Source organism: Onychostoma macrolepis, chromosome 02 (genome assembly GCF_012432095.1).
Source record: "Onychostoma macrolepis isolate SWU-2019 chromosome 02, ASM1243209v1, whole genome shotgun sequence".
Taxonomy (NCBI): domain Eukaryota; kingdom Metazoa; phylum Chordata; class Actinopteri; order Cypriniformes; family Cyprinidae; genus Onychostoma; species Onychostoma macrolepis.
Window position 1 is genome coordinate 30,821,477 of NC_081156.1, and position 22,854 is coordinate 30,844,330.

A 22,854-nucleotide genomic window follows, 5' to 3' on the forward strand; every position below is an offset into this window, starting at 1 on the left:
ATAAGGATGACTAGATGTTTTAGGATCGATTTTTGGCTTGTTTCTAATAATTTTGATATGAATAACATGTAATGGCAACCCCATTAACTGATCATAAAGGTGTTTAGATGCAATTGGAAATTGTTAAAATTTGAATTCAGAAAATATTTGAGAAAATTTTGTAGTAGCCTACATTAAGCCTTTGCACAACGTCTCATGGAAGAGAAAGTATTGCTAATGTTAATTTGTTGGATGGGCAGAGATTGCGCCTAACAGAACAACAAAATGGGGTTTGGATGAAAGAATGGACGAAACGCATCCGTGTTTCACTCCGTCTCGAATCGCGAGAAACAGTATCTCTTCCGTGGCTCGGAACGCTTTCAACTCGTTTTTTTTTTTTTTTTTAGTAAGAGCAAGAGACTGTACGACAATCACGTTACATGATTTGACTGATTTTTACGTAGAGAGGGTGACAGCGCACCGCATTAAAATAAATGATCATTCATGTTTTCATAACCGCTGGACAAATTCAAAAACGAAACTAAAATTAAAACATATTTGAGAGCAAAGGGGCCCCCTGGTGTTTCGGGGGCCCTGTACGCAGCTTGCGTATTCTGCGTATTGGAGTAGCATCTGCCTGCAAAACCGGAGGCTGCATTTTTAGGAACGCAGTCCTAGGACCGCATTTCTAGGACCCTAGGTTTTTAGTGACAACGCCACCTACCGAATTAGAGGACCAGCGAAGATGGATGACAGTCAGAGTGTGAATATCAAATGTGAATAAATTTGTATGTGTTTAACATTAAAAACAATTGTGATGCATTTCATTGGAAAGTTAACGTAGCCGAAGTGATCGTGATTTGCTAAATAGTCTTGAATTCATAGCCATCACATATTAGCCTCTAATGCTGTAAAATGAATTGTTAGCATGATAAGCCTGTGTTGAATTATTGACAGCACAATAAACTGTAGCACGTTCGTTGTGAAAGCTTGTTAATTACTCATTGTTTTTTCATTTGAATTAAGTTAAAATAATCTTAATGTTTTAACTGTCACGTGCTCACAGTCAGCCTGTTTAACGTTATCCCACAATACATGTTATGAGTACGTCTCTTCATTTTGACATAGTTTTATAATGTTGGTTAAGACATATGACATTTTAATAGTCAGACATAACAGAGAGGCCATCATAATAATTGACTATTAAAATACCACGTGTTAGATTGTGTCATTTACTGTATAGCCTACTGTACTCTATATGAAGTGCTTTCAAGGACACAGCTCAGGGAAGGCAATAGTATGATGAAAGATAAATAAATAAATTGGTCAAGTATTGGAATTGTTTTTACACAATGCCCAATGTATCTTTTTTTTAAGCGTTAACAGTATTTCTGTTAACCTAGCAGTGATTATGTTCTCCATTTACTATTTCAGTGAAGTGGAAGAATTGAATAGGGTGATAGAGAAACAATTGAGAATAATTTCTTACGATCCTTTCCAAGAAGTTCATAATAATGTTCCTAAGTGCAATTCTTGAACAAATCTTAAGTTCTCAAATATGTTCTTAAGAACATATTTTTTTCTTAAGAAGAAAATGACAATTATGATGAAATCACACTTCAAGAAATTCCAATCTATATGGCAATTTCCTAGAATAAACCGGAGAGAATCTCACAAAATTTTAATCCTGTGATTAAAAAAGTAAAGAGCAGATTTAATATTTGGTTACAGAGGGATCTGTATCTTTTAAAGGTTGTGCTCTGTCTAAAGTGGAACGTATTTTATTTGAAACGTATGTTGCTTCCTCGATACACTCAGATAGTGAAATAAAACCGTAAAAAAAACTGTGTACTGTACATAACATTAGAAAATCTGTATTAGTTAATTCATATAAAAATAGTGGTCTTGAAAATGTACATTTTTCTATCTTAAATAACACTTTGTTATTTTTTGAAAAACCCTTCTGCTATATGGAATATAATATCTAAAACTGTTTTTGACCAACTTGATGGTCTTTCATTTTTGTTAATGTGTGATTACACAATTGAAAATCTTACTTTTAAAGTGTCAGCTTTTCATAGGCAAGCACTTTTGAGGTTCAAGTTCATTTGCAAGCACAATTTTTCTGTTTAATAATTGTAATATTTTGTATAAATGCGAGTATATTTATGAAAACCTGGTTTGATAAAGGGATCCTTTTGGTATAGGGCAGCTGTTGTATTCTCAGGTGTATTTAATGACTTATGAATTTCTTTCACATTTTAATTTACCTGTATCCCCAAAACAATATGCCACTGTAATTGGAGCTATCTCTTTTAGTATTGTGTCTTTATGTAGAGGTATTTCAACATGTTTCTTTACTTCACCCAGCTGACACTTTGTGTAATTTTTATTTATTTATTTATTGATGAGCAAATATAATAATAAATTTGATGCCTGCTACAGGTCTCAAAATAGTTGGGACAGGGGCATGTTTACCGTGGTGTAGCATCTCCTCTTTTCAAAACAGTTTGAAGATGTCTGGGCATCGACATTATGAGTTTCTGGAGTTTTGGTGTTGGAATTTGGTCCCATTCTTGCCTGATATAGGTTTCCAGCTGCTGAAGAGTTCGTGATCGTCTTTGACGTATTTTTCGTTTAATGATGAGCCAAATGTTCTCTATAGGTGAAAGATCTGGACTTCAGGCTTTTGAACTGAACGCTGGTGACACGCTGGAAGGTCTCCCTCCTCTTTAGCCCGGAGGACACGGCGTCCATGATTTCCAACAAGAATGTCAAATTTTCGACTCGTCTGACCATAGAACACTTTTCCACTTTGAAACAGTCCATTTTAAATGAGCCTTGACCCACAGGACGCGACGGCGCTTCTGGTCCATGTTCACATATGGCTTCCTTTTTGCATGATAGCTTTAGTTGGCATCTGCAGATGGCATGGCAGATTGTGTTTACCAACAGTGGTTTCTGGAAGTATTCCTGGGCCCATTTAGTAATGTCAATGACAGAATCATGCTGATGAGTGATGCAGTGTCGTCTGAGGGCTCGAAGACCACGGGCATCCAACAAAGGTCTTCGGCCTTGTCCTTTACGCACAGAGATTTTCTGAAAGTTTCTCTGAATTTTTTGATGATGTTATGCACTATAGATAACATTTATTGCAAACCTTTGCAATTTGACGTTGAGGCATGGACGGATGAGCTCGACACATGCGCAGTACCACCTACTTGACTTGGCTCTGTCAACATTCACCTCGTGCATGCGCTGTTGTACACGCACCATCCGCGCGGTCTCCAAAAATTGCCTGCGCGCAGACGGGGGGTGCGCAGCTGTCCGCTAGCCCTCCTGATGACAAAAATGACATAATGCGGACAGCCGAAGTATACTTTGGCCTTTACTGTATCATCAATTGCCATAGCCCTTATCAATGTTTGCAGGTAAAACCTCTGCTTTTTTGGCTTTCTAATGCGGAGAAAGCACATTTTCACACCAGCCTCGCAAAGGGATATGGCAATTGATGATACAGTAAGCCTAAACCACTGCAACACGATCTTAAGTAAAATAATATAAACATTAAATAAAATAAAACGTCTACATTCACTACTACTCAGTCTCCGCTGTAGCTCCCGTGACTTAAATTCCCAGAATGCATTCCCACTGTGACGACACATTCCCATTCTCTATAGTCTATCACTGGCCTGCTTAGATAAGCTCTCCATGAAACAATCAAAACAAACCCTGCAAATTAATAATAAAATAAAAAACATTATACAGACACTTCATATTTAATGGTATTTTATTATTTTAATTGCATTTAATGTATTATACTTTCAAGAAAACATTTGCAATAGGTTTGTAAAAGCTGTTTTAATGTATGTTTTGGCATGAGTTTTTGTTGAATTGACCGTTTTGACAAGCAGGCATCACCAGCGTAAATGTTTCGAAACAGTGAATCATTTTGCAATTGGTTTAATTGATTCGAAGCTTCGGAAAGGTTAATTTCTCCCATCATTAAGCTGCAAGCAGTCATACAACGGGGAAAACCAGAATCGAGGGCGCTAAGGGAAAAAATCTAAACTTCCAAACAGAAGAGTGTGTTCAGAGCTTACATACTCTACAAATTGGCTAGAGATGTTGTGTAATCAGGCCATGGGAGGGATTGTGGGAATTGTACTGAAAAGAATATAACTTAATATTCAGGAGAGGGGGCCCTCCAGTGGTCATCAGAGGGAACTTCAGAGTCAAAATGGGGCTACTAGTGGGGCTTGATATGAAATGCAATTCAGTTTACGTAGGTATACTTCTTTTTAAAGTAAAAATGTAATTTAAAATAGTAACATTGTTTGTCAATGTGTTTGTTAAAAAAACAGTCTTTCCTAAAGCAGGAAAAAGTCTTCCTCTTCAGTGCTGTCGTTGTCATCTTTGTCAATTTCATGTGTTGTGAATAGTCTTGTAGAAGAGTCCTGGCAGAAAGTGATTTTCAGATTCTCATTGCAGGCAGATGATGATCCAGATGTGTCCATCATTTCAGTGCACCCATCTGTTGCGTTACTGCGCTTAATTCTTTAAAGAGAAGGAACAACAGCTGCTGAAAATAAGGTGCAATTCATTAATAAATGATTAAATAAGATTATAGGACAAACCCTGTGATAATTATCTTGAAATCGGAATCCATCTGAGAGCTCTGCAGAATCCTCACAATGTCCTCCAACAACAAGTCACTACTTTCTATGCAGTCATATCTGAAACATTAACAATTAGATATATTTTAATTTTAGATTCTAAAAGGTATTCTTAAGGAATACTTAAAGTACATTCAAGCACCTATAACCATTGGAACATCTTCATACCTGATCTCCTGGAGACTGGGACAGATTTCAGTTAAGGACAGAATCCTTTTCACCCAGTTCTCCGTTAGATGGCTGATCTTGAGTCTGACCTTCTGCAGACCAGGAACGGAGAGCAAGGTGGACATCAAAACACCCACAAGCTCTTCATGCTCTTCACATCTAAATTATGGGCAAAATAATTTGACAGCTTGATTGAAATCGGGTTTACTCATGGTAAATGATGAGTATGTACAGTGCATATTTTCAAATAAAGAAACAGGTGTTTTGCTACAAGCCAACAATTCATTTTCAGATACAAAAAGAAATGGCAGAATCCTTACCCTTCTTCTAAATCTTTAAGTATGTCAAGAGTTTCAAAGAGTTCCCGTCCATCCAGTTTAGGGATCTCTGAACATGGTGATGTGAATGAAATGAATGATGGAGAAATTTCAATCATGCTATCATGGGCCAACTGAATGTCAACTGTCAAGCTTGAAATAAAAGACAACTAGGTAAGTCACAAGTTCATTTTTCTATGATTATATAAAAATGTGTGTAATTTATTGGACAGTTAGGGATAAACTTACGTAGAGTCTGTGATTCTGGTGATGCTGAGAGTGGAACACACATTGAGCTCACTGTATCTCTTACTGTACTCCACTTGCAAACTGACAGACAACAGAAAAACGGCTGACATTTAAAAAAAAATGTTTTAATGTACTTTAATATCTGATCATTGCCTGCATTAAGTTAATCTTCTGGTATAAGAGAATAAAATAAAAAATTCTATAATAAAATATGATAATTTTCATCTACTGCTATCTAGTCAAATGGCCTGAATCCTGCAAACAACAGATATTTTGAAATGAGATATAATACAACCTCTTCTGATTTAAAAAAAAATCAGTCGTCACAATTATCTTTTGTAGGGTCAAAAATAATCAAAGACTCCTGCTTTCCTGTCCCAAACTTATCCTGAGTAACAAAAGGGCCATTTGGCATTCCTGAAGGCACAAGGGTGCTGATAGTGATCCAGGCCTATAGGCCAACATGTGTATACACCGGGGGTCTGTCACACCTTTTGCCCAGTGGGTGAAGCTGTAATCTGCTGATTGGTCAGTTTGAATCTCACACGTTTGGTTTTTAGTCACATGGTCAAGGAAGGGATAAAAGAAAATTGTAACTGTTGCTCTGGCTCTTTTCTTTGCTGGAGCTCTCTTTTGGGGCTCTGCCCTTTCTCCCTCTCTCTCACAGGCAACTTTTTACATATATGTTGGGTACAATCAACTAGTTATGTTTTACCATCCTTCATCTATTTTGTAACCAATTCAAGTGTAACCATAATGAACCATTTCAATTATAAATGATGTACTAACTAGTCTTGATTCAACATTGACTTTGAAGTGCTACCTATTGCAATACAATATAGTCACTCAATAGCAACACTCTCCCACATATTTAGCTATTCTAACTGCGCTTATTTCCGTCGTTGGTATAAGTGACAGTGGGTGGTAATAGACATGAAAAGTACAGTTTTACAACATCGTGCTGATCACAGTTGATCTTGTGAATGGATTAAAGTTGGCCTTCTGACTACGGAGTGGGTAAGTATGTTTTCATTCTCCATTTTGCATGATATAGATATTAGAAGGTTGTAAGTAGCTTCAATAGTCCCATTACTGTACAATCCGACAACATTCAGATTATCTCCTCAGGGATGGAAGGGAAAATTTCTAATGAAAGTGATGCATTGTTTGCTTCATGGAGCAAAAAAGTTGAGCCTACCTTGTGCAAACTCAAGAAAGAATATATTGATACTAGATGTTCAGATGATGAAATGTTCAAATGATGTCTTCAAGTATAGATGATAACTAAAGAATTGCATTCTAAAAATGCAGAAGTACAAAAGTCAGAGGCAGAGATAAATTACTAGCTGAACAGTTAGCCCTGAGTGAAAAGTGTAAAAATCACAAGGGCATCATTGCAGATCTTAAGGCTAAGCTAAATGCATAAGAGTTCATGTCTCCCAAAATGCTTAACAGCGATGGGGCAAAAAAGCAAGTTCACTTCATAGAGGAAGTAATTTGCTGTGATGATTTTCAATCATTTAGTTCAGAAGAAGCATGTGCTACTGCTCAAAAAAGTGTGCCGATTTCAGTTCTTAAGGTGATGCAGCACCGCAATAGCGCAGAGTCATGGACCAGAACGCATGGTGTAAAGGAAGCATTAGAGAGGCTTGAAAATCCTCAAACTCCAGGAGAACACCGCAAACAACCCTGTGGCAAAGATAGCAGGTTTTGTAGTTCCTGTCACAAAATAGGCCATACAGAGGAAAAATGCTGGTCACTGGGAAGGGGTTGACTTTCTAAGGTCAAAGATCAGTGGTTTACATGTAACAAGTCATCCTCAGGTAAAACTCTTAGTGAGTTAACTGCATTGTTCATGCAAGGCCTCCAGCTACGGACTTCACTTGCTAGTGAGTTAGCAGCTTAATAGCAATGAGTTTAATATGTAAACATCCCAATGTCAAGGATCCTGCTTGTATTTTCAAATCTGTAATTGTGCTAAACATATTGTGCACATATAACATACATTATAGTTGTTTGCGTAACTACATGTGCACAAAGACTAGTTGAGTTTAGTCTTTAAAAAAACACATGACTGCTTTACTGTAAGTGTGTGAAACACTTAGGTTTAAGGTTGTAGATGCTATGTGCATACTAGACCATGTGTCTTGTGTGAAATTGGAATAACTGTAATACTGGAATTGTATAGCAATTTCAAAATGTATGTGTGTCTATGCTGAGTTTGTTTGTCTCCTGAGTGGTACACTCAGCTATTTTCCATATAGCTGCAGTTAAGCCATGTACAGCAGCATAGAATTGCCATGTGGCCACAGTGTGATTTCACAATTGTCTTAACAATGAAAGTGCTTTCCTCACCGCAGGATGCAATACCTCTGAACTTTGCACTTATCATGCTCCTTAACAAAAAACATTGGTGTTGAAGTATTTTGAGCCAAATCACACCTCATACTCACATTCTCATGCTGGCTCCGTGTTACAACAGGACCAAATTTGCATCACAATTGTAAAACTTCCTTGCCTTTGTTTGGAGCTCAATTACACTGACACATAGCCTCAGCTAAATGCAGATACATATACTACCATTTGATCTTCACACACAGAGTGAAATCTACATATGTCTGATACTGCCTCAAAAATGTATGCATAGAATGTTTTTAAGTCTATACATCTAGACTGTAATATAATTGTGGATTTTATCCCATTATTGTTTGTTTTGTTTTCTTTGGGTTTACCTAATCACTTAGTTTTCATCTCAAATTTCAAATGTAAATGAGTATTTCTCATTCTTGCCTAAGTATAAAAAATTGCATTGACATATCATACATGCTTTTGAAACATTTCTGTAAATAATTTGATCACTTACACTTTTTAAACATGGATGTTTTACCTTTTTCCATGTGAAACACAAAGCCTACCACACTTCTCTAGGAGAATATTCAGACTGGTCTCTTTAGTTTATCATACCAGATGTTATGGAGACTGGGCCATGTGTGACACATGAAGAGGATCTTTGCAGCCAAGTTCTCAGTCAGGCTGTCCGTCATCAATTGCACCTTGTTCAGACCAGACACAGAGTGCAGGGACAACAGCAGAGCATCCACACTCTCCTCAAATGTAGGACTTCTGTTATTGCATGGAAAATTATTCATATTCAGTTAACAAACAATGTTATTGACATAATATTCAGTTTCATGAATATTAAGTATGCAATAATCATTTTTACATTATAGAGATCCCTTTGCATCGGTTGTACGCTTGTAGGAAGTTTTTCCAGTCACTGCTAGTTTTATCTGAGTTTTCAGACAGGGTGAGCTCTATGCTCGAGAACAGTGACTTTGTACTGGGACAGGAGCCGGTGCACTTCAAAAACAAGCTGAAATACAAACAAAAATTCAGCTGACCTTGCAAATACTACACTATTTGTACACAAAAATTATTCATAAAACAAAGAAATAAAATGTTTGTATTTGCTACACAAATGTTGGGGAATAGTGTTAACAATTTACTGCCTCTTGACCACTACTAACTGATCTTATTGGGTCTAAATAGGCTCATCTCACAATTAAAAAAAAAAATCTGTTGAACAACAAATATTAGAAGAACTTCCAATATATAAATATATAAATACCAAACAACTGAACACTCATCAACTAGTGAATCAACTAGTGAGTTTTTTGGCAGTTTATGTTTAAGAAATGCAGTGTTCTCTACCTGTACTGCCCTGATAATCTTCTCCACATCCTGAGATCCGAGCAGAGAATACGCTCCACATTCTCCAGTTCATAAGAATCACTTCAGATGAAAAACACATAGCCTGTGTTAGAAGTCTTAGCAGACTTAACTGATCACAGTATGATGTTGTAGACAAAAGTAATGATTCTAACAAGTGTCATAAATATTAAGTTTATGATCATCACTTGATTTCATCGCTGCAGTCACTGAGATGTGAGAACATGCCATCTTCATCACTGTCATCTGACATCTGTCCTGCAGACTGAGACTTGTGCATATTTTCATAAACCATGCCATTTTTCTTTTTCCTTTTCAGATGATAATCACAAATCCCTTTTAATTTTTTATCCCATCTCCTCTTAAAATCTTACTCCTTTCTGGTATGTAATGCCCACTTTCTACAATCAATAAAATCAAGCCCCAGACTATATTTTGCGTTTCACTCTGAAAGACCAGATGTCAGATTATGTAAGTATAATGGGTTATCCAATAAGAGACTTACCGAATACCATTCAGTCCTTCTGAATCACTGTCTTCACTCTCACTCGTCCTATGGATGCTGAAAAACAACCACAGAGATAGCTACATTGAACAGTTAATAAAAGCATGGTGAAATCTGTGTCAAATTTGTGTCTAAACTTCATCATAGTAGTCAACATTTGAAGTGGATCAAAACCTTTCATCAAAGTTGTCCTAAAACCTAAAACCAAAATGTGTTATTGTCTTAGGACAACTTTGATGAACTTTTTTGATCCACTTGACTACTGTAGATCAAATGGCTGTAATCGTCATAAAACCTTTCAATTGACATATTCATATTTCATCCATATTCATTTGAATTCTCAAACAACTACAAATCCATTCAACATGTTTGTTAATGACCTGTTGTTAATTAAAAGTTTTATTACTGTGGTGTATTTTGCTATGGACTAATGTTATTGTTTAATAGCATCACTAGGGGGCGCTGGATGACGAGGGATGGGTTGGAGTTAGTTCTTCAGCTCTCTCTTTCTAATTTAAATGTGCTCTTTAGTAAAGCTTTAGTTAGTGGCTCATGCCTTCATGGATGCAGGTCATTTCGAATACAGGAATCACTAATGCTTTACCTGAAGAATTCATTCCTGCCGTCCTTCTTGAAGTTCGCCCTACTTGTGTCAGGCCGCTCAACTGCCAAAAAACTAAGCCACAAAAACAATAAGGTGAGCTTTTGTCATTATGAAATTCAGGGTTCAATGTGAAAATTCACAATGTCAGCTGTGTTTGTTCTGAGAGACTGAAACACCCAGCTGTGTGTACTGTGTAAACAGGAGTGAAGTGAATTTTCACTTTAATGCAGTCAGGCTGGGGTTCATCTGAACGAGGTCCAGGACTCTGGACGCTCCATCCACAGTCAAGAATCTGAAGATAAGATCCAGTTCCTTCAGACCAGAGACCGAGTGCAGGACAGCGAGCAGATCACACACACTCTTGTCATACTTTGGAGAACTTTAAAAAAATGTATGTTTTTCCAGAATGTCCGGACTTGTTGGAAATCTAATGATACAGTATTACAGCAGTTGCTTTTTTCCAGTATCTAAGGCAACATCACAACCTTATAAAGCATTACAAGAAGCTCAAGGAAAATACAGACAACTGTAAAATGCTGGAATACACAACTTTTAAAACTGGAACAGATTTTAAAACACTGGGACCGTATATTTGTATACACGCATACGACCAGACTTTCCAAAAAAACAACAAACAAAAACAATTGCTAGGACATGTGTGACAAATGAAAACAACGTTATAAAGTATTCTACAAAAAAAACTTTAAAACTTCAAAACGTCATGTTTAATTCAATGTGTTACTTGCCATTTCTTTGCAACTGTTGTGAAATTTACTAGCAATTTCTGAGTGAAAATTGTCTCTACACCAATAGTTTTTTTCAATGTAGCATTGAATCCAGATAGCAAATTGGAGCAAAAATATGTACAAAACTTGTGTAATGTATTCCTAGATTACTAGACAGTACAGTGCACTGAGGTTTATAGTAGATGTTTTACCTCACTCCATCAGCTCTCATTATACCCAGACTCTCCACATCACTAATAACATACATACTGGTATTCAATCTACCAAAAGAGAAATCATTGCGTTTAGTTTTTAGTACAGAAAGAAAAAAAACCATTTCCTTACAAATGCATTGTGGCAGTACCATAGTGTCATATGGTAACCATGGTACTGAATGTTTACCATATTAATATACAAAGGTATTTGCATCATGGTACTTCTTTGAACGTTTTGTATGCATTTGGTTATTCTTACTGCAAGTGAAGTAAGCTGGAACAAGACAGGAAGAGGGTGAACAGACGAGCCGCCCAGCTCTCAATAAGGCTGCTTAGCCAAACTTTTACTTCCTTCAGACCAGGAACAGAGTGAAGGAATAGCAGCAGAGAATCCACATGCTCATTCAACTCTGGGCATCTAATGAAAAAAAACAAATCAATGCATTAGAGTATCATTAGACTCTCCCCTGGCCACTGAATTTTTTATTTTATTTTTTTTTATGTTCATCATCCTGTATGAAACATACCTATTGAAAATTATTATGACTTCATGTTCTTATAAGTTTTTACTTTACAACATAACTATAACTGAAGTCAGTTTAATTCATTCAATTTTCATAATACATCCATAAGCACAAACTCACTGTTCTGTCAACCGAATGAGGTGGTAAAGTCTTTTGAATAGAACCTCCCAACTGACACTAGACCCTTCAAGAGGAGGGAAACTGAGGCTGAGCTTCACCAGAGCCGGTTTGTCCAGTCGATGGGAATGTACCAACTCTCCATTGCTACTAGATCTGAACGAAATATTCATATTCATACAGTAAATGTGCACACAGTAGGACTTGAAATCATTATGAGCTTTGTCCTGAATTTAAAATAAACTTCATGGAATGGTTAAAGTGGTTAAGGTAAAAGACAATGGGATATTTCATGCATGAATTCTTACGCAATATCATAAGCCCATCTGTCCATTGCAAGACTCAGTGAGGGATTTTTCCTTTCACTGACATGCATCTTGTACCTGCAACAGATTTTACAGAACCAACAGTTAGAAAAAGCAACCAGCGACGAATCAAGTCAAACAAAAAGAAAGGATGACTTACTCTTCAAATGGCTTTCTAGAGACTGAAAATGTTGAACAGACCCTTTCCTCATCACTAATCATGAGATTGCTCACATGAAACCTAAAAGATCATAAATGTGTTAAAAGTCTGAATTACTCAACTTAATTTAATAAGTAAATTTACACGCCAAAGAAATCAAAATGTAAATCAGCTCTAAATTGAGAGATACAGTAAACATAATTTTCTCTTACTTTATGTGAGAAATCTTTGGATTGATTTGAAGGTAGGACAGAATCCTGGAAGCCCAAATATCTGTGAGATACTCGGAATGAATATCCACCTCAGTTAAACCAGGAACACAGCTTAGGAAAGACAGTAGTGCCTCCACATTCACACCAAACTCAGTGATTTTCCTGGGAATAAATACACAGACACCAGTGTCATGTGTTAAAAAAGGATGGGGATATTATCAGAATTACTAAGTAGAACGAGAATACCAACATCTTAGAGAAGCATCTGAGGTTATGGGAAGTCTTGAGGAAATCAGTCATGGGTATTGCAGAGAAAGGACAAAGACCAAAGGATATTTTTGAAAAACCCTCATAATAACAAAGACCATGTTTTTCTGATATTTCACCCTGATGCCCTTCTGAGTGCCCAACAGTAAACCTGAAATGAGGAAGAGCAATTATTCATTATTTTCTATTAACAAACGTATCTTCCAGGGCTTATTTTAGTTACATAATGTTATATTTTTTGTGTATAAATTAAATGAACTGAGAATTAATAAATGAATGAATATCAAATAAATATTAATTCAATTACCAGAGAGAATTATTTTTGCTTGACATAGTGAACTCTGAGCAAAGACTCTTGTCCATGTTCTCTGCTTGACTGGCAATACATACACTGTGAAATCAAATGAAATGAAGATTAATCTACAGGACAAAAGTCCTGGTTTCAGATGTAAAAAGATTATGTTTGTTTGTTTTTAGGGCACATGACATGACTATACAATCTACACTCTAAAAAATATTGGGTTAAATACAACCCAGTGCTGGGTAAAATCTTTTTAAATTATAATGTATGTAGTTTAATCACCTCACATTATTTAAGAGGCTATATGGAATATTTATACAAAAATAAGCCAATAGTTGTGAAATGTTGTGACCAGCATTTAAAACACATGATCTTTCTACAGCTAAATAAACATAAGACAGAGGTTCTTGTTATCAGTTATGATGCCCAGAGAACATCTATTGTTCCATATCATGACTCTCTATCACTAAAAGCCAGTAATCAGGTCAAGAACTTAGGAATGTTTGATAGTGACCTTCTTTTTTAAAAAAAAACTAAAACAGCATATTATCACCTCATAATCATCTGTAAAGTATGTGATATTCATTCTCACCCCTTCTGACAATGATTTACTTTGTTGTATTTTGTTTTATCTTGTTTTTTCCCCCCATTATTTCTTTGTGAATGCACATTAATTTCTCTTCTTTAAAGCACTTTGTAAACAAGGTGCTATATAAATAAAGCTTTACTTCATGTAATTAATGTAAATTTCTGCATATATTCCCAATATTTATGTACAAATTTGCCTATATTTAAATACAGTAAAACCATAAACTTTGATGTTCATGCACTGTCGACTGCCTGTTTGTTGCATGTCATTGTGTTTGGTTTACCTGAAACTTCTTCCCATCATCTCTTTTAAAAGGAAGTTCATAGTTAAATCAACATTGGCATTGCTGATGCTCCTCACCACCAGTCGAATGTTACCCACTGATGTTTGTCCACTGAGGGTTTTCAGGATCTTCTGCACACTTTCATCGGATAGGGCTCCATCCTCCATACTGCAATGCATTCACAACACTGTGTTACTAATCATATTGTAGCAATGAAAACATGTCCTTATTGCCTTCTGGATTTATGATGGATGCATACATATAAAAAACATATAATCTATCACAACATTGCAGGAGTTAAATTAGTTACCAGATCATGGTTTGACCAGGTCATTTAGTGTCTAACTAATTCTTGGGAGAACTATGACATTGCTGCATTTACAAATATAAGCAGGGTAGCATATAATTCACAACAAAGAGAACATTACGTCAAATAGCCCACGTTCTTTCTTCTCCCCAGGGCTGATGTCAGGAGGTCAACATCAGCATCAGAAATTGAATCAAAACACAACCTACGAAAAAAAGAAGTCTTCATGTTGCAAACCAAACCTCTGATGTAATAAAGAGAACAATAATAAGAATACATGGCAAAGGTTTTTAGAAGATGATATGATAGTAACATTAGTAATATAATAACAGTAATATTTTTGGACACTACTGTAAAGGTATTCATTGGAATCACCAGTGAATCCAATGGGATATGAATAGTACCACCATATTCATGTTTCTAAGAGCATGCAATTGAAGAACACTTACCATAAAGTTGTACACCTACAAAGCGCAGGATGCAGCATCTTTAGATCTTTTGCATTGCATTTAACTTCCATACTAATAATGCGTGAAGAATACTGGAGGCAGTACATCACAACCTGACAGTCGACCCCCTTCAAAGACCAGTGTATGTTAATACCTGAGCGTTCCCACAGCTTCATGACATTCTTCAGTATGTCCCTATCATGAAGTTCATACAGACAATGAAGAATGAAATCACTCATGTAGAATGCATTCATGATGTTCTTCTCTATAACCTTGCTGATCCATTTCTCCAGCTGAGCGCGAATAACGGTTGTTGTCAACTTTGGATGTTCTCCCGGGATTAAACGGCTCACTTTCTTGTTCGAGAGACCAAAAAGGAATTGGATGACAGGTAAGAGATGCTCATTGCGCCTCCCATTGCCTGCTGATTCCAGTAGCTCCTTGACTTTTATTTTCGCCTCTGCCTCATCTGTTAACATGTAGAAGAGAGCGGTGAAGAACTCCTGAAAGCTGAGGTGCAAGAACCCAAACATCTCCTTCAGATAAGTTCTCTCTTGTTGACGAAACGTGCATAGGAAGGGAATGTTTGGTAAATCTGAGATTGCCTTTGGAAGATCGTTTCTAGAGAACAGCACTTGACGTTTCGGCGTTCCACTCTCCGCTATCTGACCCAGGTTCTTGAGGAGGTCAAGCTCTTCATGCTGATTCAAACTACTGTGATGCTTTAAGAGTGTGGAAACAAAATCTACAAATATGGACGTGGTTGTCGTCAACTCGCTTGTTACAACTCTGTCCTTTCCTTTTCTCTTGAAAATTGTGCAGATAATCCAGCAGATGACAGGGATGAAGCAAGCGGTGTAGAGCATCTCGTGTATCTTCACCTGCTCATACACTTGACTTGAAAACTCTTCGTCCTCAAAGAACTTTCGGAAATATTCACTCACTCCTTTCTCAGAAAATCCCATGATCTCCACAAAGCACTGTGGCTTTTTCAGAATGTTCTCCAGTTTGTCTACAGCAGAGGATCTCGTAGTAACCAGCAGGAAGGACTCTCTCATCATGCGACCTTTCAGAAGAGAGCAAACGATGGCCAGTGGATGGGATTTGATGTCTGGTTTTGGAGGCAATGACTCTTTGGTTACAGAAAGCATGAGTTCATCAAAACCATCAATGATGAACAGGATCCTCTGTGGTATGTCCTTTAAGATCTGACCAATCTCATTTGCAGTTAAACTACAGTCCAAGAGATCAACCAGGCTCATCTCATCAGAAAGACCATTGAGCTCTTTGCATCGCAGATGAAATACTACATCAAAGAGTGTAGAGTAAAGCTCTCCAGAGGCCCAATCCAGTACAACCTTTTGCGCAGTGACTGATTTCCCACTTCCAGAATCACCTTGGAGAATTACAGATTTTCGAGTCACTTTTTTGGAGCCATTCTCTGGGCCGAAAAGCTGACCAACCATGATGTTTTTGTTTCTTTGGTTAGTTTCTCTGGTGTTGAAGAATCTTTTCCCTCTAGAGCGCATTTCATTTTCTCGCTCTTTCTTTTCTCTGTGTTTCTGAACAATCAGTGGGTCAATGTAACGGTCATTAAGCAACACCTCTTCACCAGCACGGGAGGTGTATTCTGTAATGTAGGCATACTCGGACAGCAGGAACTGCTTGTATTCTGCGATTAATGAGCTTGTATCTGGTATATAAAAAAAAAAAAAAAACATAGAAGTGTTTCTACAGCCGTCTTATTAAAAAATGTTAGATCATGATTATTTCACAATGTAGTATAAACAAATACATTTACATACCTATGATTTGAGTTCCAGGGCCTACGATAGGAAAAACAAAACTTTTGAAATTTTGAAATCATATAATCACAAAAAGTATAAGGTTTCATTCCTTTTCATGTCCATTTTTAGTAACATTTTTCTACTTTATTGACTACAAATTGAATGTTTCTGCTTCAGATGCATGTGGAATTAACAACTATGGGATTAACATTAAAAAATATTCCAAAAATATTGTCTTATATGTACTTTATCCACTTCACATTATCTCAAATATGAGCAATAATTTTATATGGTAGCACAAATTGAAGTACATATTCACAAACCTGTGACTTCATCTCCAGGTCCTATAACAAACACAATAACAGTTCAAACTAAATATTACGATATGTATAACAATATATTAGCTGTATTACAGTTGTGTTTTGCTTTGCTACTTCCACCAACAGAGAGGGAAGCTCACACACCTGTGAAGTAATTATTAGCAATGTTAATATTTCCGGTGACTGTTGAATTTAGTATCACAGGTGCTGAAATATGGCTTCTATTCTGGGCAGTGATACTGATTTGAGAGACATCAGCACTTTGAGACCCCACAGTTCCTCTTTTGTCTTCTGTGGGAAAGAAAGGAAAAGACAGGTCACTAATGTTATTTTTAACCACAGTTTTAAAAGCAAAATTTATATGGCCCTAATCTGACTGGCCTGTTTCATGTGACTGTAAATTACCTGACATATCCATCTGCTGTCTTCAGTATATCAGTGCACTCCTGTAATCTGAAAATGAAATGAAACTGTAATGAAAAATGCAATGTCAATTAAGAGAACAGAGAATTATTTTGTTTCAATACTTTAGCAGCAGGTACCAGCAGCTGCCATTTTTCTCCTGAAACATGTTTACCATTTAGTAATGAGTATGTGTCAGATAGGCCTTCTAGACCAATTACAATTATTTGTTAATTACTTACCTCCTTCAGAAGTATTAACCATGGTAACCAGTTTCAAAAGCTGTCACGTCGGTAAAACCGTGATAAACGTCCAGTAGCTTATAAACAATGGCAAAAAAGAGAACACTTCTTGAATGCGTTAGTGTTAAATTATTATGATTTTACACTAGTAACAGTAGCCTAATATTTACACGTGAACAACTAGTAAAATTAAGGACTAACGTTACATCCTTTGTCATAAGAAGAACGGGATGGAGTAAATTACTACCTTAGGTTGAATTATATGGCTGACAACAAGCTTTTCTCGAAGCAAAAGAATTGAAAAGAAACGAAAGTACGAGCTGTTAGATTTATTTTTTCGAACTCATGGTACTTATTAGTTTAGTTTCGCTTTTTATTTGTGTTGATTAAATGTAACTACAGCTGTGGTTAAACGCGATAAAACAAGCGGACTGGACAGAAACGATCGTCAAAAATCCTCGCTTTTGCAGCGCACACTTCTTATTGGGAAAGGTTCAATAAAGTATTATATTTTGTAGTTATGGGCTCGTCTAATAATGTTTGAAATAATGTATGGATGCGTGTGTAAAACAACAAACGATTTATATGCTTAATCATTTGTAATTGTATATACATTGTTGTGATTAACTGTGGCTGGAATAATAAAGTAGCTGTAAAAACAGTTGCCTGCTGAAATTGGAATATATACACATCTTCGTGACTAGATAGACACGGTGAGTTTGTCTTAACTATAGGATGAATTCGGGTAATCTGGGACATTTTTTTGCAATTTCGACTTCTGCGATTTATTTCGATATCTATCTAACACATTAGATGAACACATTAGACTTTTCTGAAATCCCTAAGATGTTTTCTAACCATAAGAAATAATGTAGATATTATGCCCAGATGAGACGTGCCACACCTATTAAGTGTTTTTGTGCCCCCCAAAACAATTCTGCCTGAATTTGATAATCTGGGACATATGTATTAGGCCTAAAAAAAGCCTATATTCACCATACTTTATGCATGCCAAACACAACATCACCAATAGCTCCCTTCATTCTACTCTCATTCCACTGGTTTAGCTTCTTCATATTTCTCTTATTTGCCTCTCTCTCTCTCTTCCTCGCTCTTTCTATTGCCATCTCTTTTCCTGACTCTGTGGTGCCATTGCATTTTGTAATACATTTCATTGAGTTAATTAAAGGCCATGGATATTTTCATATTTTAGCTGACTTAATGACTGTGTGTGTGGGGTATGTGTGTATGGGTGGGTGGGTGGTTAGTGTGTGTGTGTCCGTGCGTTTGTGAACAGAACATTTTGAACTGGCCTGGGCGCAGATCCCCCTCCTGCTCAGTGATTTGAACCGTTGTATATTTCCCCCATTTGAAGACTGTCCCAGATTACCCAAAGCATGCTGTCCCACATTCTCAATCATATTTGATAATGTGGGACAACAAAAAAAATGTTTGAAAGAAAAAAAAACTAAAACACATTTTAAACACTTTAATACATATTTTGTTGCTTGAATAGATCACAAAGATAATTGGACAACAATTAGGAACATTGTCTTATTTATGACAGATTTATGTCCTTAACATTAATCTAGTCAGAATCCTATGTCATTGACTTGTCATGCAATTCCCAGGGGAGCTTCTTGATTGACAAGTGCCCCGCCCCTTTCTGTGGAATCACCCCCATGAAGTCATGTGATTTGTCACATGACATCCATGCTAAAATTATAGTAAAAGTCCTGTTGACTAAATTTGATTAAAACAGGAAATAAACCCACTGGAGTTTAGGTGTCCCAGATTACCCGAATTCACCCTACATGTTACGTTAGATGGGAGTCACTCAACCGGAGGTGATCCTGTCAGATCGTCCATCCTTTGAGTTCAAGCGTGCGGGTCGGCCAATCTGGTTAAACTTTTAAAATAACAATCGCGGTCCCGGACAGTGAGTGACTGTACATATGCAGGTTAAACCGGAATTTCTCCAGTTATTGTTAAAAAAACAAACTAACAAACTTCATAGCTAGCGTTAGAGAAGCGCTCAGTGGAATCTTTTTGCCTCCACCTAAGCTCCGCCCACAGAAAAACGTCACAATGTTTACTAAATGTGCTGTTCTAAACGTTATAAAGGTTTTGTTCGCATTTCAGGATCATTTACCTGTAGCATCGCTGTGTAGTCCTGAGCGTTTGTCCTGAAATGATGATTCCGGGGAGGAAAATACTTTCCCTTTTCATTTCGAGTGAGACCCGCCTTGAATGAGCAACATCTGGGCTTATCTCATGTAGTCTATTTTGAAACCGAATGTGTTCACGCACACAACCAAACAAACCACATTTCGCAACATTACTGACAAAATATTTTCACATTTATATTAATCAGAGACGCCTAACAAAAAAAAAAAAAAAACTTAATTTCATCTAATTTACCAAAATGATGCCACCATTATATATGCAATAAAAATGGAAATATGGATGTCTTTAGAGAATAAATATATTTTCCTTTCTTAATAGAACAGTTAAATTTCAAATATTTCCTTTGAATTTTTGAGTGTTGACATTGATTAAATGACAAAAGGTGTAATAGAACATTGACCTTATTAAATACATACTTTTTCCACTACTGTAGCCTGTTTTGTTCCATGTTGCCCTAGAATCAGTAAGAAGTTATACATAAACTTAGACAAAAAAAGATTTTTAATATGCTTTCTTTATTCACTATTTCTTTTATCACAAAGAAAGTCTCTGAAATGCAGACTAGTGTGTGTTTGGTATAGAAACTGTACACAAAAGCAAGGCACTATACTGTACATTTAAATTAATATCTTTTCTTTCTCTCGTCCGTTATTCCATGCTGTCCGAATACAAACAAACATGATGTCCCTCACACCTCAAGAAAAAGAGACCAGCACCAACAACCAACAGCCATTCACACGAGAATACCACACAAAAAAAATTACAGACGCAGCATGTAAACTCCTCTTGAATCAAAAAAGAATATTCTAAGACATATGACAACATTTAGAGCGATCACACAGGATTTTCTGCCGTTTCATCGTTTGCTACAAAGTTTATACAATTTCCAATTATTCAGCAGATTTATCAAACATGAACACACATTACAACAAAAACCCATCGCAGATTGTACCGAATGGGAAGATGAGTGTATTGATTTCATGTACTAAACATACTTGTTTTAGATGTTACATGAACATACGCACTGCTCACAGACCGAAAATCGTGCATGAATGTGGTGAGGAGACACACACAGACATCACCTCCACAGACTTCATAAATACATAAAAAGTGGACGCCACAGCAGGTGAATCTGTAGATCCTAAAGTGACCTTTGACCTGACCGTTTACACTGTTCTCAGTGCACAACCACCTCCCTTAACCAAAAGAGGTCTAAATGCTGAAGTGAGCGCAGAACCGGTGGCCATTAAGGAAATGGACAGTGATAATGTTGTCACCGTGATGACTTTAGTCAGGTTTCTAAAAGAGTCCTTTGGATTTTTTAGGTTCACTTGCTTCCATCCAGGCAGAGCGTCAAACTCTTCTCTCTTCATGTCTAACACTCGCTGAGAACACAGAAATTATTGCAACGAGTGAAAAGAAAAACACAGGCATATAAACACACATACATTAAGGTTCAAAATTTGGGGGTTGGTAAGATTTTTTTAAATGTTTTTTAATAAAAAAAAAAAAAAACAGTTTATGCTCTCCAAGGGTGAATTCATTTAATAAAGCAGTAATATTGTTAGATATTACTACAATTGAAAACATCTGTTTTCTATGTTAAAGTATTTTAAATGCAATTTATTTCTGTGATGCAAAGTTGAATTTTCAGCATCATTTCTCCAGTCTTTAGTGTCACATGATCCTTCAGAAATCATTCTAATATGCCACTCAACAAACATTTCTTATTATTAATGATAAATTCTCTTTATTTGTTGAATGGAAAGGTCAAAAGGACAGCATTTATTTGAAAAAGAAAACTTTTATAACTTTTATGTCTGTGCTTTGCCACTTCAATTCGATAGATCCTTGCTGAATAGAAACATTACATTTCTTTAAAAGAAATAATAAAATAAACCTTACTGACCCCAATCTTTTGAACGGCAGTGTATATGTTCACAAGCAATCTTAAATTTGCAGAAGAGGAAGGAGAAAAGGGTTACAGTAGCACTGTGTCTTAGCTAGGCGCATTGTTTTTAAATCACAGTCAAATAGCAAAAAATGTATATACAGATAACAGGACAGCGACTTTGGACCAATCAGAATTGACTGTGGGTGGGGCTAATCAATAATGGTAACACTTTATTTTGATAATCCCTAAGTAATGTTGCATCTACATGTTAACAAACTCTCATTAGAGTATTAGTAGACTGTCTTCTTCATATCTGATAACTCGTTTTTGTGATGGTCTCCCAACAGACACTCTACTGACTGTAAGTAACTTTGCAAGTACGTCAACTTATTCTAACCCTAACCCTACCAGTCTACTAACTCTCTACTAACACTAATGAGAGTTAGTAGATATGTAGGTGCAATGTTACTTACAGTCAACAGAATGTGTTAAAGGAACCATCAAAATAAAGTGAAACCAAGATAATTAATGTGGTTTTGTTAAAAGACTTTCTTATTACAGTTTAAAGCAATTATAGGTCCATGCAGTAAAGCAATGGGAGTTACCAGATCAGTGGGCGTGGCCTAAACAGAGGGGCGTTTTTCGACCATGTTACCTGATTGGCTGACATCACAGCGATGGGTAGGTTTAGGGGTGGGATCAGGTAAGGGAGATCATTTTCATGATTGATTTAGAAAGACCCAGCTGTTTGAAAACACCCACAAAGTCAGAAACGCCCACTTTTGCCCTGCAGAGAACTCAATCTCGTTTAAAGTGCAGACAAAACTTTAACCAAGTCAATCATAGACTGAACAACCTACTCAAACAATGATGTGAGTTTGGGGCGGTGCCACTGGTTTGTCAACCAATGGCAGACTTTACATGCACATTGACTGTGACCGTCTAAATTAAGACCACAAAGATTTCAAGAAAACACTAAGGACAAAATGCAGTCTTGTTGGACTGGGACAAAGCACAAATGTACAGACTTTATCAGAGTTGGCGGTTTAAAGTCCATTGGTCCAGGGTCTCTGTCTCTGTCACAGCAATCACTGTGTGACACTATTGTGAAAGAGATGTGATTTATTACATTTAGCATGTCACGCCTAGTTAGGACACTGTGCTCTCAGTATATCATTTTCAGAAACTTGTATTGCTGGAAAAAATCTTGGAGGATAAAATCGGTTCACACTGTGTGTGTGCTCTGGGCATGCATGTGTGCTTGTGTGATTTGTTCAAAAAGCTCTCCAAGATTCAAAGTGTGCAAGAAACAGGGAGAAAAATTAAGCATAAAAGTAAAGC

At 36.7% G+C, this 22,854-nt stretch overlaps 3 protein-coding genes across 14 annotated transcripts in view; all 3 read right to left on the bottom strand.

The window, feature by feature from the left end:
• Positions 1–3,751: 3,751 nt before the first annotated feature.
• Positions 3,752–10,601, bottom strand: LOC131533188 (uncharacterized). Its single transcript, XM_058765345.1, has 11 exons — positions 10,448–10,601; positions 10,228–10,299; positions 9,624–9,680; positions 9,101–9,181; positions 8,613–8,762; positions 8,354–8,512; positions 5,390–5,470; positions 5,144–5,293; positions 4,824–4,982; positions 4,617–4,715; positions 3,752–4,536 (listed from the first exon to the last, which is right to left on the bottom strand). The coding sequence occupies exons 1-11, from the start codon at positions 10,471–10,473 to the stop codon at positions 4,350–4,352; spliced, it is 1,221 nt and encodes a 406-aa protein (XP_058621328.1). The 5' UTR covers positions 10,474–10,601; the 3' UTR covers positions 3,752–4,349.
• A 444-nt stretch (positions 10,602–11,045) lies between these two features.
• Positions 11,046–19,699, bottom strand: LOC131533181 (NACHT, LRR and PYD domains-containing protein 1 homolog). Its single transcript, XM_058765334.1, has 17 exons — positions 19,585–19,699; positions 17,433–17,509; positions 17,194–17,241; positions 16,933–17,079; positions 16,792–16,812; positions 16,487–16,507; positions 14,682–16,374; positions 14,354–14,437; positions 13,926–14,093; positions 13,060–13,143; positions 12,736–12,903; positions 12,486–12,647; positions 12,274–12,354; positions 12,117–12,191; positions 11,812–11,964; positions 11,427–11,585; positions 11,046–11,233 (listed from the first exon to the last, which is right to left on the bottom strand). The coding sequence occupies exons 3-17, from the start codon at positions 17,204–17,206 to the stop codon at positions 11,161–11,163; spliced, it is 3,102 nt and encodes a 1,033-aa protein (XP_058621317.1). The 5' UTR covers positions 17,207–17,241; positions 17,433–17,509; positions 19,585–19,699; the 3' UTR covers positions 11,046–11,160.
• A 409-nt stretch (positions 19,700–20,108) lies between these two features.
• The window catches only part of svilb (supervillin b), a 58,683-nt gene continuing 55,937 nt past the window's right edge, over positions 20,109–22,854 (bottom strand). For 9 of the 12 annotated variants that reach the window (XM_058745827.1, XM_058745837.1, XM_058745789.1 and 6 more), the window contains one exon: positions 20,109–21,004. In XM_058745827.1, coding sequence (XP_058601810.1) covers positions 20,786–21,004 — 219 coding nt within the window. In that variant the 3' untranslated portion in view covers positions 20,109–20,785. The remainder of the gene's footprint in view (positions 21,005–22,854) is intronic. The other 3 variants (XM_058745846.1, XM_058745854.1, XM_058745821.1) reach the window with 2 other exon arrangements.